At 39.3% G+C, this 14,364-nt stretch overlaps 1 protein-coding gene across 2 annotated transcripts; it reads right to left on the bottom strand.

Annotated features, from left to right (window-relative positions):
• Positions 1 to 1,419: 1,419 nt before the first annotated feature.
• Positions 1,420 to 13,157, bottom strand: egln3 (egl-9 family hypoxia-inducible factor 3). Of its 2 annotated transcripts, none has more exons than XM_076300621.1 (5): positions 12,374 to 13,157; positions 6,997 to 7,116; positions 6,215 to 6,351; positions 3,112 to 3,185; positions 1,420 to 2,811 (listed from the first exon to the last, which is right to left on the bottom strand). In XM_076300621.1, the coding sequence occupies exons 1-5, from the start codon at positions 12,980 to 12,982 to the stop codon at positions 2,780 to 2,782; spliced, it is 972 nt and encodes a 323-aa protein (XP_076156736.1). In that variant the 5' UTR covers positions 12,983 to 13,157; the 3' UTR covers positions 1,420 to 2,779. The 2 variants fall into 2 exon arrangements, with proteins under 2 accessions (XP_076156736.1, XP_076156737.1); XM_076300622.1 differs by lacking the exon at positions 12,374 to 13,157 and adding an exon at positions 10,981 to 11,739.
• Positions 13,158 to 14,364: the final 1,207 nt, after the last annotated feature.

Genomic DNA, 14,364 nt, shown 5'->3' with positions numbered 1-14,364 from the left:
AGGGAGAGAGAGGAGGAAAGAGAGAGAGAAAGAGAGAAAAAAACACTCAAACCTGGAGCCGGTCTAATGACCTCCAGCTGTCTATCTCCAGCTCTGTGTCCATATTTGGAAGGCGAGAGAGGTGTTTACGGACCACAAGGCAAACTCATTAGGTCAGCTCTGTTTTTTTCTCTCTCCTGGGTCCTCACCGGAGTCATCATGTGAATACATGAGCACCTGGAGATTTTCTAGAAAAATATTCAGAAATGTTTCATATACACTTGTGCGATCAGAGGGATTTTGTGGTATATGCCGGTAGTTTGAGTGTAAATTGTCAATCATTTCATGTCAGCCCCCATGGCATTTTAAGATTACATTTATGACAAGATTAAATTATGTCATGCTTTTTTATTACACTTGCTACAAATACAAAACAATGAAATTACCTTAAAGGTCAAGTTTGATATTTCTGTTGCCAAAATATGTACACTTATTACACACATATATACCCAAACAATGACAGTTATGCTGAAGTTATTTTGAAAAATATGTCTCCTTCTGTTCTTGGTCATTTGACTAAATTAGACACAAGCTGCATGAATGCACATGAATACTGGTCGATTTTTCAGCCAGGCCTTCATAGGTAAAATCCTCAATGTATAGCTAGATGCATTTATGCAAATATTCTGCAGCAAGGACTGAAAACAGTGAGTTTTAAAAAACAAAAATTCCAAAACATACATAAAGTTTTTTTAAAACCTCCATATCTCCGATCTATCGTATCGTAATCGTATTAACCAAAGACTTTTACATGCGTCACCTTCAAGGTTCCAATAAAGTTCCTGCACATCCAGAAACATTTTATAGCCAGAGAACCCTGTCATCTACAAGCTGAGGCAGTTCTGAAAGTCAGGCTCTCCTCGGAACTGGTTGATGAAATTCCAAAATTTTTGATAGAGAGGGAGTGACACCTAGTGTAGCAGTTTGGAACACACAGCAATATATATATCCCTTTTCCTTGAAGTAGGCTATAAAACTGCCACATTTTAACCTGTTTCCTATTTATTTAAACTATGAGGAAGTAGATGCTAATAATTTTATTTAATATAGATTTTATTAAACGAAGAGATAAATGCATTTCTTGCATTTGTAAATATTCAGTAATCAAACAAAATATTCTTAGTTGAACTCTACATTTCCTTATTACCTGAATTGTTATTATCTATACAGTGTTATTTATGAAAACCTATGTGTACATTTGTCTGTGTGTGCCATTTGTCTCAGCCTCATAATGCAGTGTGTGTGTGTGTGTGTGTGTGTGTCTGTGTGTGTCTGTGTATTTGTGTCTGTGTGTGTTTGTCAACAAGCGATGTTGTGTTTAATTGTCTTTTTTCACATTTCTTATTTGTATTTGATAACACATATTAGACACACAATAGGCACATTTTTCCCAAACACTACTTTTATTTGTCAAATGCAGAAAAACACACACACCCAAACACCAAACAAGCCAAACACCAGCACAGCATTGCTGACCTGCATGCAAGCTGACTCCTGGAGCCTCAGTGCATTATCAACCATGGACGATAGCGGTAGGAAGCAGTGTCTCTCTCTCTCTCTCTCTCTCACACACACACACACACACACACACACACACACACACACATATACACACACACACACACGCACACACACACACACACACACACACACACACACACACAGATTTTGAACAATATCAGTGGTGGTTATGACAACAGCTTTCCGTAACACACAGTGGAGGGCTGAGGGATTACATGATTATAATATCTAACCCCTACGTAGGCAAATCATGTCAATTAGGTAAACAGTAAACAGAGCTGGTCACTTAAACCAGTGATTTATCAACAATCATCATGGACTGCACTGCCAGACAGTGAGAAAAACAAAGCAACAGAACAAAATCAAATAGGCAATACCGGTATTAATATGTCCTAATGCTTACGTGTCATTTTGACACTTTGATTTTGCAGGCTGCATTAACAGACGCCATTACAAACTTGCAGTGCTTATACTAGATATACATATTACATATCAAACAGGACAAACATAAGTAAAAATCCGGGAGATAGAGGGCATTATCTCAGAGTTGATGCAAAATATAATTATTCAACATTAATAAAAGTATACACTTTAATCTAAATAGTGTTCCTTTGGTGTCAACAAATAACTGATAAAAAGCTAAATAGCATGGTTATGTTATTTAATGTGACCTTAATAACGGTCTATTTCATTAGAATAGACATTATGTACTCTTAATGTCCTTCATAAATAAACATTACATTACTGGAAAATTTTTCAAGGCTGTTTTTAGGTGCAGTGCACCATTTGTCATTCAGAGGGAGGTTTCATCAGCTCTGTTTTTTCAGAGCTTCAATCGAACAGTTCGACATGAAGCAAAACTTACAGTTTCAATTTGTTAAATCCCAATAGATATCACTGTTTAATGTAAAATTGAATGGCATGCTAATACATACAAGACAAAAAGTAAGTGCCAGTCACTTTTTGCAGAGTAAGTATACTATTAATAAAAAAAAAAAATGAATACCCTGTTTGAAAATGTATGTGTGTCATTCCTTTCGCTCCTTCCTGGGGGAGGAAGGTGTTTGTACCATAATGGGGGTGGGACAGAGCACAGAGATCAGGACAGACTGGGGGAAGAAAACTGAGGGTCTCAAAGACCCTCGCTGACTTTCCCCACTTTCTGATCCAGAGAACAGTTGCACATGTGGCCACTTCAGTCCACACCGGCATCTGTGGATCAGGGTGTGATGCCATCCTGCCCAGACGAGCCTGGAGGAAGAGGTATCCATAACGCAGAAGTTCAGTAAAGGAAGATCGAACACTCTACAAGTCCATCACAGGAAATGAATCAAATCAACAGGGCCATCACAGGAAATGAATCAAATACATTTGACAAAAGCTAGAAAAATAGAACAGCAGCATCAAGGGAAGTTGGAGAACAATGCAACGATTGCAGCTTAATTTGTTGCATTGTTGCAAAACATTAACATTCTGATATTTATCCAAGTATTATTTTAGATTTAAGCTCATTTAAGCATTCGGCGAATGATCAAAGTCACTCAGTCATACCTGTTAAGTCTCTGAATCTTCTTTTTGCTGCAGCCCTTTCTTCGGAGTCAAAATACCACACAGTGATTGCATACCTGTGAAAGAAAACATACACATGTTTGACATACACTCTATTTTCAAGCCATTATTTACAAGCACTGATATGAAAAACATTTAGTGTAATTATTTTGAAAATAAATACATATATATATATATATATATATACATAGATATACGACATAGGCTACTGCTTATGAAAACTAGATATTTCATTGGTTCTCTACTGTAAGTTCAGATATGGATATACCACTTCATCAATGTCAATTTCAATGTTATATGTGTCTCTGTTAGAATATTAAGGATTAATGCTATATATGTTCATAATATTTTGGTGCATTGTTTCAACCACTTCCTAAAAATAAATAAGACAATAAAAGTGTTGACACCAACGTATGAAAAGTACGACGGAGTATTAGGGCCACATATGAAGAAAAAAAATATTTTTGCCATGGTGAGATTAAACTCGACATATTGACTTTAAAGTCGACATGTCGACATTAAACTCGACATTTCGAGAATAAAGTTGAAATGTAATGTCGACTTTAATCTCGACGTGTCGACTTTAAAGTCGCCATGTCGACATTTCGAGAATAAAGTTGAAATATCATATCTAGCCTACTTTAATCTCGACGTGTCGACTTTAAAGTCGACATGCTGACATTAAACTCGCAATAGGCCCTACCGTTTAAACATAGCCTAAGCTATGTAGCCTACACTAATAAACAATAGCCTATGTTACATGAAAAATGTATTATTTCAGATAGATTGCTAGATTGCAGATATTCAGATAGATTGCGTCTTGTCTGTTAACTCATTGCTGTCATCGTGAAGTGCTGTCTCGTGGTTATGGAAATACCATGCACTATGCCGTTTAGGCTAAATAGCTAGACAAATATATGTATCCAATGATATAATGTTTCTATACAAAATGTTATTTCACTCTGTTTTTACGTGGGTAAGGCCACTGCACATCCAAATAACTGCCCTTCATGACCCACAGGCCATCACTCTCCATAGGATAACATGGCAAAACTCATTTTTCTAAAACTGCTTTTCCATGTCTCACCTGCAATACGTAGCCTATAGGAGGCTAGAAACACAGGTATAGCCTAAGCATATATACTATTTTGATCCCGGGAGAGAATATGTGTGCATGCACTTTATTTATGCACTAGGCTGTGCATATGTGTGCATGTAGGGTACTAGCCTACATGGGGTGGTCGGGAGGACAGCTTCATTCGTCCCTCCATAGACATTCAGCAATAGGCTGTTTTGCATCCATTACAAACAAGCAACGTGAAAGTCTAGGATTGGGGAGAGCGCCTAGTATGCAGTTGAACCTTTAGATGAAAAACAACACTTTAATAATGGGCCTACAATAAATAAATAAACCGCTAATGACGTTTAGGCTACTTTTGACCATCGCATGTATCGCCTGTAACTCCGTGATAGGACCTAACAGCAAAGTAGCCTATTTGGCTGAGCAAAGTAGGTTAATATGTTTTGTCCACATGATATAGTCCTATGTCTAATCATTGTTGCACTCGAACACTCTGAATCATTGTTGCACTAGTTGCATGTTTCATTCGTCCTCCCTTTCAATCGTCTCGAGCGGTCGTTCTCTCTCCAAACTAACTTTATACTCGAGATTACGTCGAGATTAAAGTCGACATGATATTTCAACTTTATTCTCGAAATGTTGAGTTTAATGTCGACATGGCGACATTAAAGTCGATACGTCGAGATTAAAGTCGATCTTACATTTCAATTTTTTTCTCGAAAAGTCGAGTTTAATGTCGACATGGCGACTTTAAAATCGACATGTCGAGTTTAATCTCGTCATAACAATTTTTTTTCCCCTTCATGTGTGGCCCTAATACTCCGTCGTAGAAAAGAGGGTAAACAACCAGTGGTGACATAAAAATGGATGCTATCTGTAATGCCACCAAAACGTCACTAAGGGGCAGTATACATACAAATAACAACTAAAATGGAACAGGTTGTGCACTGAAGGTTACCCCTATGATTCCAGTTGTTTCACTGTATTTTTGCAAAGGTGAGTCCAATATAGATAATGCATTTAATAAGTATAATAATAATGTCCTATAAAATAGTGCAGCGTTGTGATTCCATTAAAATACATTTACAATTTGCAAGTACTGTATATTGAACATCTTTTGTCAACAGGTAGGGACCAGCTTTTCATATCTATAAATACCAATGAAAACAGTGTTATGCAGTCTCATCTTTCACCTGTTAATGTGCATTTACAGCATAACAACTTCCCTGTACTGATATCCACTATGTTTCTTTGAAGAATTTATGTGTTTATGATTTTGGCTGCCCACGCCAACACTGACACAAAACAAGGGTCATGTTGGCTTTGTTTACTAGTGGCCACACCTGCTTTAGGTAAATTATACAAACACACCTATCAACAACCTATACACTGGCCAGCATGATTGTCAGACAATAACTAAAATACTGCAGAATGCAACTAAGATTTCAAGATGACCATGAGAAGCCATTCAGTGAATCTGATCTGCCCTAAAGTGTATTGGATGAGAATCACAGACTCTACCTTTAATGTATTATATTTATACCACCCAAAATAAATAAATATCAAACATGGGAAAGTGCTTAAACAAATCCTTAGAGAGAGCACCCCAATCTGTGTCAATAACGTCTGGCAAGGAAGCTAATTATAATCTCCAGCCTTGACTTTTAAGATGAAAGATGTAACATTATCGATGAGCTTACAAAATTCTTAACACATTATGAAAACATGCTAAATCTTTCAAGTGATTCTTGAACTGGGAATGATTTAAGGAGCACAGGTAAACTTAAGACCATAAATTATTCTGGACTTGGGAGTGATATATGTTTTTGTGCGAGTCCCTTCTAACCTTACTAATTGAATATTATAGCAGAAATATAGTACAGCACAATTAATGTAAAATTATAAAGTATTTTAGTTTTAGTAGATTCTGAACACCAATGTCAAGGCTTGATTGACATCTTGAGCATTGAGTAAATACAGGTGAGTCACAGGTGAGATCCATACCTTTGAGCATAGGACGGCTGGACCTCGTGAGGGTTTCGGCGGTCTGACCAGAATAGAAGCAGCCGATCAAACAGGGGCTCAATGTCTGCCACGTGGGATTTGCCTTCTGGAAAGATCCGCAGGATTCCGCCATGCTCCTGAGGGGAAAAAAAGGCACATTGGCTCATTGTTCTAAAGCTTTGATATACTGTACACCAGTGTTTCTCAAACTTTTTCAGACGAAGGACCACTTAACCAATAAAAAACAAACGGATGGACCACCTAGCTAAAAAAAAAAAAAGATTAGACCTACTTCAACAGTATATTAGCCTACACAATAGGCCTACTCACTGAACCACCTTGCTTATTGTCTTTGCACTTTGCTTATTGTGTCAGAGGATTCATATGATTTAAACTGGCATATCTTACATAGACAGTGTTACAGAACTGTTTGAATTTACATTCAAGTTGGTTCAATATTGTAAACAAGTCATCTATATTATATTTTACCACGTCTGCTCGCGGACCACTTTGGATAGCTTGCGGACCACCCTTTGAGAAACACTGCTGTACACTATCATTCAAACGTTTGGGGTCACTTAGAAATGTTCTTGTTGTCCATAAAACATGAAATTAGTTGTTTTAATGTTCGATACAAATGTTTGTTTATGGATGTCAAAATAGAGGTTTTAAACATTACAGCAATCATGATTGGCCATTTTCATTGGAAAAATCAATGCAAACACACCAGAATAGTCGAGGGAAGAACTCAGAAATCTGAAATAGAGGTCATAGCTACCCACCTTGGCATTCCAGTTTTTATTCAGGTAGTAGATACAGGTAATACAGCGGCCGTCACCATTGGGGTTATCTACATGCTTCACATAACCAGAGCCATTTCCTGGATAGCAGGCAACCATTGCCTAAAGAACACAGAGAAACAGACATGGGAGTTTTTGAGTTTGTTTAGCGTACTTCATGCATAATCTTACATGTGGACCTAATGAAAGTGGTCCTAGTATCAGTTCCAAAAAAAAAAAAAACATTTGCAATGTGTCACAACACTGTAACTACTGTGAGTAGTTCAATACACAAACAAATGCCATATTGCCATTCTAATATTCTCATTTCTCATGTATAAAAAAAATGACGTGATCAACCATAATACTGTTTTTAATGTCATTAAATGGATTTAGCTAATGAAACCAGAAATGTTACTATGCAATGACATCCACATTCTTTACTTATCTTAACCCTTTTTAGATGCCACTTTACTCTCACTGTCTAGACTATATTAGTATTTTCTCATTCATTCACAGCAGAGCTTCAAATGAAGCCTGTGTGACTGTTACTCAAACAGAAAGGGAAGAGAAAGTAAAAGCAGTGAGAGGCAGTGAGAGCTCTTTTGGCTTTAGTGGTCTGAAAAAGAGGAAGACTGAGACTCACTCCAGTGACTCAAACAGAGAGCTCTATTGTATCTGGCACATGATGCAATGCATGTCATGAAAAACTGCACTGGGAACACAAATATCTGCACGTACACATTTCTCCTGGTTAAACACCGTGGGTTCCTAGGAAAGGAAAGCCAGGAAAACAACCGACCACATCATCATAAATCAATGTTTCAACAAAGAGAATATCAAACTGATAGTGCTAAACCATACAGGTCCCTGCATAAGACAAAAAACACTAAAACAAGCTTTGCTCTTATCCTTCACACTGATGAGAGTGCATGTGAAATAAACCGAGGGTCTTGTCTCCTGAGTCTCTAGCATCATGTACTGAAGGTCCCAGTCATATCCAGTCAAGCACTTAATATGATGACAATGTATGTGGGGTTAAACTGGCTAACCTGTGAACTGCCCCTTTAACTGGATTAGATAGTAAACTACACTCTCCAAGAAGACCCAGCTCTTCAGAGAGTATCTCCTCTTGTAGCACTACCTACAACTAGACTTACCACCTGACTAGAACTGACACTTGACTGTATGGAAGTAGCACTAACTTCTGCTCACTGCTGCACTAACTTGTCCTTATCGCACTCTGCCTTGATTGTTTCCCTTGCCGAAGTCGCTTTGTAGTCGGCCAAATGTAATGTAAAACCTTCCATATAAATGATACTTCCTCCCACATAGACCCATGATGAGGCCTATCCCATGTGCAATAACTAATCAGCACCTTTCATTTATTTTTCTCTCTCTCACACACACACACATACAAACAGGAAACAGAACTTCCTTTTCCGCACACCGGTTTGCAAGCTTTTTAACCGGTCCCCTCCCCACTGGGCCAGGGTCGGAGGGCATCAGATTAGCCGAAACCCACATCACTAACACGGCAGGGGCCGACACGAGACGTGCCTCATAAATCTGAGCCGGAATCTGGGCCTCTCGCCGTGATTCACAGGTATTTCCTTATCTGCCGACACAGCACAAAGCCGGAGACAAATGTCAGAGGGTTTGCTGTGCTCCTCTCCCATACAAAGAAAAAATTTAAAAAAGAATCTATTGTTAACTCTGTTCAGACCCGAGTGCTGTCAGCATACTGGAAATCATCTGAAATAAACATGGAGCAGAACAGGGACATGAACATGCATGTTAATCCTGCAACACACTCCAGTGCACTAAATGAATAACAAGCTGTTCTGTTGTCAGCTGTACACTGCACAGTAAACATAGCATGTCTTAACCCTTGCAGGAACTGAGATGTTTGCTTATTCTTATTCAAGCACACAACAAATATAAAATTGTCTAAACTTTGTCAATGATTTTGTCAACAATTTGACTTTGCTGACACAGAAGCAGTGATATTGGATTGGTGATTTGGAATAATATTCCAAACTAAATCCCTGGAGAATGTTGTGCTTCCACTCATCATTACTGTAACCCTACAATACAAAATTGGGCCATATTTACATAGCAAGCTGTCAATATATCTCATACATAATTGCATGAGACAATTTGTGAGATGATTTGTCTGACTATTTGTCTGCATTTATCTGACTACTTGTTTTACATCTACTGTGATAGATTAGAGGATCCGAGGGCAGGGTATAATGTGCTCAATTTGCACAACCCACGGTAGTCTTACAATGAACTGTGCAGACTTGCACGCAACCACCCCATAAACTCCCCAGATGTTCACGTCACTAGATGCAACATGGGACCGAGCGTGCGTTCGCCATTCAATTGTTCTCCTGTTTACATTTGTGAGAGGGGGGGATACACCACAAATCACACATCCACAATGAAGGCTGCATACGTGTGTGCTGTCGTCATGTCAGATTGTAAACTTGATGGGGGAGGGACTACAGAGAGAGGGAAAGAAACAGAGTAAAGGAGTAAAGGATAACAAAACAGAGAAGAGGCTAAAAGACGGTCCATTGAGAGAGAGAGAGAGAGAGAGAGAGAGTGGGAATAAGTGATAAAGATCAAGAAAAGCAAAAAAGATAAAGGCTGACAGAGAGAGAGAAGAGGGGTACAGGAAGAGAGTGGGAGGAGGTCTGGCTCATGGCCAGACAGATGAAGGTTTAATGACAGTGCTACGTGTTGAGCGTGACAGACTGTGGCTCTGAGCACATGCTCAACAGCAAGCCCTCTCATCACAGTTTTTTAAGCTGTTGTTTTTTTCACCATTTTCATCGTGGGATCTGTGTGTGTGAGTAAAATGGTGAACAATGAGTTATACCCAAAGCATCACAAACATTCATTTTAGCTGGATGTCATCCGTTGTAGACATGTGAACCGTAGATAGGCTAACTTTTTAGCGAAATTTAATGATCCGAGTGTGTAAAAAAAACTATGTTTTTCTAATTCTCCATCAGCTCTCAGGACTTGAGGTCACTGTGGCAAATTACTTTTAGTTTCTTTTTTGGGTCTTTTACATCAAGTAGGCTGTTCAGGCAGTCCAATGCTAACTGGCTTATTATTTGGATGTCCATAACAGTACGTATCTATTAATTAAAGTGATTTTCAGGGCAGTTAAATTGATGTAGCGAGAAACATGACACACTACTGCCAAATACATCTATATGTTACAGAAGTCAAAAGTAGGCTACTTTCTCACCCTCCATGACTTCAGATACACAATGTTTTGCCATTTTGTATTTCCTCCTTGCAAATAACTATTATACATATCTTCAAATAGAAGCTGATTCTATGATATCAGTATTTCCTTAAAGAAACGGAGATAACAGGCAATCGCCAAGAGATTGTTGAAGGATGTAAACACATTCAGCTCTGATGTTGATGTTATGGCCTATGAGGAAATACCCTGCAACTCATACTGAGAGAGAGAAACTCAAGATCTTCCTACTCCTGCCATAATTTGGACTTCCAGATCTCGTCTGTTTAGGAAGTCATGTAGGACTCTGAGGTCTGTTGTTCGTGGTTTGACAGGTCTTCATCCACATGCATCAACAACATGCTGTTTTTCTCAGCAGCACAGCTTTCATATCATGTATGGATCATGACACCCAAAGGCTGGATATGCCAGAGATATTAATGTGTCTCACTTCATATGGCTAGACAGGCCACTTCAGAATGCCTGTAGGCTACTTAATTGAATACAAACATGAGAAAAGAAAAGAGTGAACCCATGACAGGAGAGCAAAACAGTTTGGTAACATGAAACATGAGGCCAAATAAAACAGTAGCCTGCATGTGTGTGCCACTGTAGGCTAAACCAGACCATATTAACTTATATCACAAACAATTCCAAAAGTAGGCTTTCAGTATTTCTGTTCAAGTCAGTTGGCATAGTCGCAGAGATGATGCTCAGTGGCTTACCTTCGACCGCTCGCGAATTTTTATTCCAAGCTGTCTAATGCAAAGAGAAATTAAATTGTCGATTAACGTCAGAAGAAAATTGACAGCCTCGCATCCCTTTTCAGCTCCAGTAAGCCACGCAATCTTGTCTCCCCTTAAGTTTCTCTTGGAAACTCCGAAGCCTCGACGAGCAAGCTGTCCGTCTTTCAGAAGACCTGCGTGGTGGATGTTCTTCACTTGACCCAAAACAATGTGTCCAACGAACTCTCCCAAAAAGTTGTTAACGAAAAAGAAACCTTGGTCCAACAGCGATGGTACAATCTGGTCCACAACCAACTGCTCCAAATCTGAGTGCAACCTTTGTTGAAGAAATGGCATTTTCAGTCTGTTCTGTGATTCGGCGTCTGTAGTGTTGTTAACGTTGCATATACTGAGCATCATCTGCTACAATTGTATGCTATTAACAAATCTGCATGCAGTGCATAGCTAAGGCTCAAATTGAACCCAGTACAGAATGTTGCTGGACTTGAACGCGTAGAGATGTAGACTAATTATCAAAACACAAAGACCACCCATGGAGGATGCGAACACCTGCAAATCGGTGGAACGTGCGGGATGTGTAGTAGGCTAGTCTACTTCCAAAGAGGCGTGTTTAGAAACTCTTGCCAGAGCCGCGAAAGTGTGTTGAATGCAAGAATAGATTAGATATAAAATAGATTCAGAGCGAAAGTCTCACAAGCAAAATGTCTTGTGAGTTTCTGTCCACATAATCACAATAAAAATCACCTGAAAATCTATATGCGCATAACGTGCAAGTGTCCCGCCTGCACGCTGTAACACAAAGCTTACACTTTGTATTGTGTGTGGATGACTTGACAACAGTTTTACTCCCCTATAGTCTAAGCGTAGGCTATCATCACTGTAGTTGTTGTGCAATAGGAACCATGCTCAATTCTTCTGTAGCCATGGTAGATGAAAATAGCATAATGGTTGTGTCAAAAGCGCAAGGCGTGCCCACCGCCATTGAGGACTCCACTAGACGCATGTACTCCTCGCAGCATGCACGTAGCCTACTGTATGGCGTTTCAACATGAGCGCGGCACACTGCCAGAAATGCAGAAAAGAGTGGGTCCCACCGTTGTTTAATAGCCTATAATAGTCGGACAAGCAATTACGATTAACTTTATGCAGACCTATAACCTACAGTAAAAAAAAATCATATGATTTACACATCTCTGAAGGAGAAATGGGAAAGGATAGTCAAAATTAAATAATGACGTAGTTTCTGAACTGAACTCTGAAATACAATACTATTTATGCTAACAAAGCCTTCATAAAAAGTTAGTCGTACAAACAATCAACAAATAAAGAAGATTTTAGAGAAGCTTTTATATACAATACAATCCATACTGACCTTGTGTCTCCCTGTAATTTTGTAATTTCCCAGTCTGCCGTTGGCGTGCATGATAATCTTGTCCATTCTTGTTAGAAGAAACCCTATATTTTCGCATCCTTCTTCATTCCCCCCCACCCATGTAATTGTATCCCCTCGAATAGATTTGTTTTTGCGTTGAGTCTGACAAACTAATTCTCCATCTTGCATTTTCCCACCATGGTGAATGTTTTTGACTTCTTGTAGAATACGATCACCAATTTTGTTCCCGAGAAAGTTGTCCACCTTACAGAGGCCATAGGTGTTCATATAAGGTCCTATATAATGCAAAACTAATTTGTGGGTGTTAAGACGTTTGTGCTCCTTGGATTTTGGCCTGTGCTTGTAATGTCTCCTAAAGGGGCAATTTTTAACCCCACTCCAAACGTCTTCAGCAGCAGCAGGTTTCTCTGCACTCGCCGAGGTCAGGTCCCGGCCCCTGCTGTATCCTCTGCCTGTGACATCTCCACCTGGGTCAACTACACTTTCGTTCGATTTTGTGGTAACCCACCCTTCAAAGCCACGTCTTGTACACATTGTTTTATCTTCAGCAGCATATTCTGCGTTGTCTTTTCCACGGTTGTCGTCCATTTGGCTGTGGTGTTGGGATCAGCACGGCAGACTACTTTTTGGCAAGATAGCCCAACTTAAACTGAGTGCCTCCTGCGCAGCGCTACGTGAAAAGTGCCATGTTTTCTAGGCTGAGGACATTCAAACGCGCGCGCATCGCCAGTCGAGAATGCGCTCGCTGCTCGTTCAAGATGTGTAGTTATTAAGCTTACGAGTAGATTTCTGAAGATTATGTGTTTCATAATATCGGACCTTATGGAGTCATATTTACGTAGGTCTATGGCATTGCGAAAAGCTTACTCATCACTGCTGTTGACATCGGAAGGATAGCCTAACCCATCTTTATTGTTTCTAACCGTTAGACCTAGGATATTTTTTTTTTTTTTAGGTCTAGGAGAGACCACAAAGAGAGATTTTCTCTGTTAGGCTAAATGTAAAGATATACATTGTTGGCCAACTTGCAGTGTTGCCACTGCATAATGTAGGCTAATCTGAAATAGGCTACTGTAACAACTCAAGATATTCTGCCGAATCTTCAATAACGTTAAAATCCTTTCGGGGTCTTATCAGACATTACTAACAAAGCATATAGCCTATCCTATCTATGCTTTATGTAATAGCCCCATAGGCTAGGCCTACCTGATGTTAATTAGGTCGCGCGTGATAAACTACCACTTAATGAAGCCCAACAGTTAAATTATTGAACCAAAAGCTCCCTTTATTACTTCTGATGGACATATAATCTGAAAATCCTACTCACTCCATGGGCCATGTCGTCATCCACCATGAACAGACTGATCAATTTAAGATAAGTTTTATTCAGGGAAATAGAACGGATGTAGGCCTGGGCTATGTATACGTGAGGCACGCTACATTGTCCGCCTCATGGAGCAACTCAAAGGAAGCCGTCAGTCTACTGTTAAACATGACCGCTTGTAGCTGGGTGTTCCCGATGATAATGAGTAGAGCAGTGCTTTGCGATATTGGAACTGGCCAAAACATAAAACATCTAGGCTATGTTGTGTGTGTTTAGATATGACTTTACAAACATGATTATTAATCAAAATGTCGACATGATGCTTATGTCACTAACAATGTCTTGAAACCAACTGCAGAAAATGTTATAAAATAAAAGTAGCCAAAGAGATAATCAAAAGAAAACTAGAAACATTTATGTAAAGGCAATCCCTTCAGATAAGGACTAATTTAAATGACGTTGCCCTAGGAAACTATTTTTTTTTTTTTTTTCCTGGAGCAAATTCCAAGGCAGTCCTGTACATGAGCATACGTGAGCACATCCTCATCCCAGAGTTTAAAAATATCCAGCTGTTGGTTCAGTTTAGATCCAATGCCAGTGACGGTAGGTGTATCATAATACCTTTCCCTACCCCCTCCCAGCCAAA

Source organism: Alosa pseudoharengus, unplaced genomic scaffold (genome assembly GCF_046254945.1).
Source record: "Alosa pseudoharengus isolate Yale_2024_CS ecotype anadromous, Long Island Sound unplaced genomic scaffold, YU_APseudo_1.1 YU_APseudo_1.1_scf_22, whole genome shotgun sequence".
Lineage (NCBI taxonomy): Eukaryota > Metazoa > Chordata > Actinopteri > Clupeiformes > Clupeidae > Alosa > Alosa pseudoharengus.
Note: the sequence above shows the minus strand (reverse complement) of the source record. Positions and strands in the feature narration are given on the sequence as shown.